This window comes from Triticum aestivum, chromosome 3B, assembly GCF_018294505.1.
Source record: "Triticum aestivum cultivar Chinese Spring chromosome 3B, IWGSC CS RefSeq v2.1, whole genome shotgun sequence".
Classification (NCBI taxonomy): Eukaryota; Viridiplantae; Streptophyta; class Magnoliopsida; order Poales; family Poaceae; genus Triticum; species Triticum aestivum.
Genome location: NC_057801.1, coordinates 564983828 through 564986115, shown reverse-complemented (window position 1 = coordinate 564986115; position 2288 = coordinate 564983828). Strand labels below are relative to the sequence as shown.

Below are 2288 nucleotides of genomic sequence, written 5' to 3'. Positions count from 1 at the left end.
GCCGCTAGACGTCGACATGCCTATCCTCCATGCATCAGCTATCAATGATTTGAGATGCTGGGACGATTGGCGACATGCCCGCCCCGGCCTGCCGGCTCGCGCCTCCTTGGAAGCACGTCGTCTCCTTTGTTATACATGTAACATACAGATACAGCTCATGTTAATTTCCATACCATATGATCCTCAAAAAGAAAAAAATCCACACCCTATGTCACAAGAATATAGAACATGAAACCAAGGGAACAAATATAGAAAACAAGAAATCAAGAGGAGATATCTTCTCCGGCCATGTCTGTTTTTATTATTTATCGGCACCTCGCGGTGGCGTCAGTGCTTATGTGCTGCCTCTCCATGATGGATCCCAACCTAACACAAGCGTTGACACCCAGAAGCTGAAGAGGGCTACTACTAGTACCGGACCGCCGGTGGCCATTCCACCGGCACAGGCACGGCCGCGAGAGGGTCTGATCAAATACACGCAATGTCTCGCGCTTCTTGGCTCCTGACGTGCTCCCCCTGCGCCGGGCTCGCGTCGCTAGCCGCGCTCACCACCGGCCTGCTGATACTCGGATATGCGTCGAGCTCCTTCCTCAGGGGTGCGGCGTATGGGTACGATGACCCCTACAGCCCGGACGCCGCCGACGCGGCGTCGACGGCACCGCCGGCGACCGTGCCAAGGCGCGGGGACGGGTACCCGCCGGTGCTCGCGTACTACATCTCCGGCGGGCACGGCGACTCCGTTAGGATGACGCGGCTGCTCAAGGCCGTGTACCACCCGAGGAACCGGTACCTGCTGCACCTGGACGCCGGCGCGGGCGCGTACGAGCGGGCGAGGCTGGCCGGCTACGTCAGGTCGGAGCAGCCGTTCCTCGAGTATGGCAACGTGCACGTCGTCGGCAAGGGGAGCCCCGTCGACGGCCGCGGCGCGTCCGCCGTCGCCGCCGTGCTCCGCGGCGCCTCCATTCTCATGAGGCTTGGCGCCGACTGGGACTGGCTCGTCACACTCGCCGCCTCGGACTACCCGCTCGTATCGCAGGACGGTGAGCTGCAATCCGTCCGTCTCGTCATTTTCCCTGCTCCGATTGATGACCTCTTGATGTCACTGACAAAACCAATGGTGGCGTGCGCTGCGCAGACCTTCTCTACGCCTTCTCCACCGTGCCGAGGGACCTCAACTTCATCGACCACAGGATGGACTCCGAGACCGCGCCGATGGTCGTTCTGGACCAGAATCTCCTGCAGAACACCAACGCCGAGATCTCCTTCTCGTCGGGGCACCGTCCAAAGCCTGATGCGTTCGAGCTTTTCAAAGGTTCTCCCTGGACGATACTGAGCCGGGCCTTCGTAGAGCACTGCGTGGTGGCGCCCGACAACCTCCCGAGGACGCTGCTCATGTACTTCAGCAACGCCCTGAACCCCATGGAGTTCTACTTCCAGACGGTCATGGCCAACTCGGCGCGCTTCAAGAACAGCACCGTCAATCACACCTTCCGGACCGCCGTCCCGGACGCCGCGCCGCCTCACCGGTCGCGGTACGACGCCGTGGTGAGCAGCGGCGCGGCCTTCGCGGGCCGGTTCGCTGACGACGGCGACGAGGCGCTGCTGCAGAGGATAGATGAGGAGCTGCTCAGGCGACCGCTCGACGGCGTCACGCCGGGACAGTGGTGCGCCGGCAGCGACGAGGAGGCCGCGGGCGAGGAGTGCTCCGTCGGGGGCGACATTGACGTTGTCAGGCAGGGCGAGGCGGGACAGAGGCTGGCGAGCTTGATGGCCGGCCTTGTCGGGGCCGGACCGTGAGGGCGCATTGAGCATCGAGTACGAAAATTGGTACACGTGGCTCGCTGTACGCGGTAGTACACAGTTGCTTTGCAGGCCGGCTTCCAAGTCGCAATGGTCCGACATGTATATGGGACGCTAGATCCAAATTGTCCGTTCTACTTCCATTACATTTTTTTTAGGGGTACTACTTCCATTACAGGCATCAATTGTTTATGGACTCTCTTAACGTTTTTTCTTTTGCGGGTGGACTCTCTTAGGCCTTGTTTGGACGTGAGGGTGGGTATTTCCAGGGAAAGGATGACCAGGATGGAAGATTCTTGGTCAAATTATAATCCCGGGGAAAATTCAGATGACCCTTTGGGCAGGAGCGAGGGGAGCGTCGGGAGTGAGCGAGGGGTGGGCGAGAGCGAGGCGCCGCGAGCGATCGAGACAGGGAATTGTCTCCCGATGTCGCGAGGCATGGATCCTATCCCGGGGATATGGCGAGGATCGGGCCGAGAAAACCTCGG

General features: G+C 60.4%; 1 protein-coding gene across 1 annotated transcript; it reads left to right on the top strand.

Moving 5' to 3' along the window:
- The first annotated feature begins 375 nt into the window (after positions 1-375).
- Positions 376-2010, top strand: LOC123065741 (beta-glucuronosyltransferase GlcAT14A). The gene is made up of 2 exons (XM_044488966.1): positions 376-1040; positions 1136-2010. Exons 1-2 carry the CDS (start codon positions 482-484, stop codon positions 1795-1797), a joined length of 1221 nt encoding a protein of 406 aa, XP_044344901.1. The 5' UTR covers positions 376-481; the 3' UTR covers positions 1798-2010.
- Positions 2011-2288: the final 278 nt, after the last annotated feature.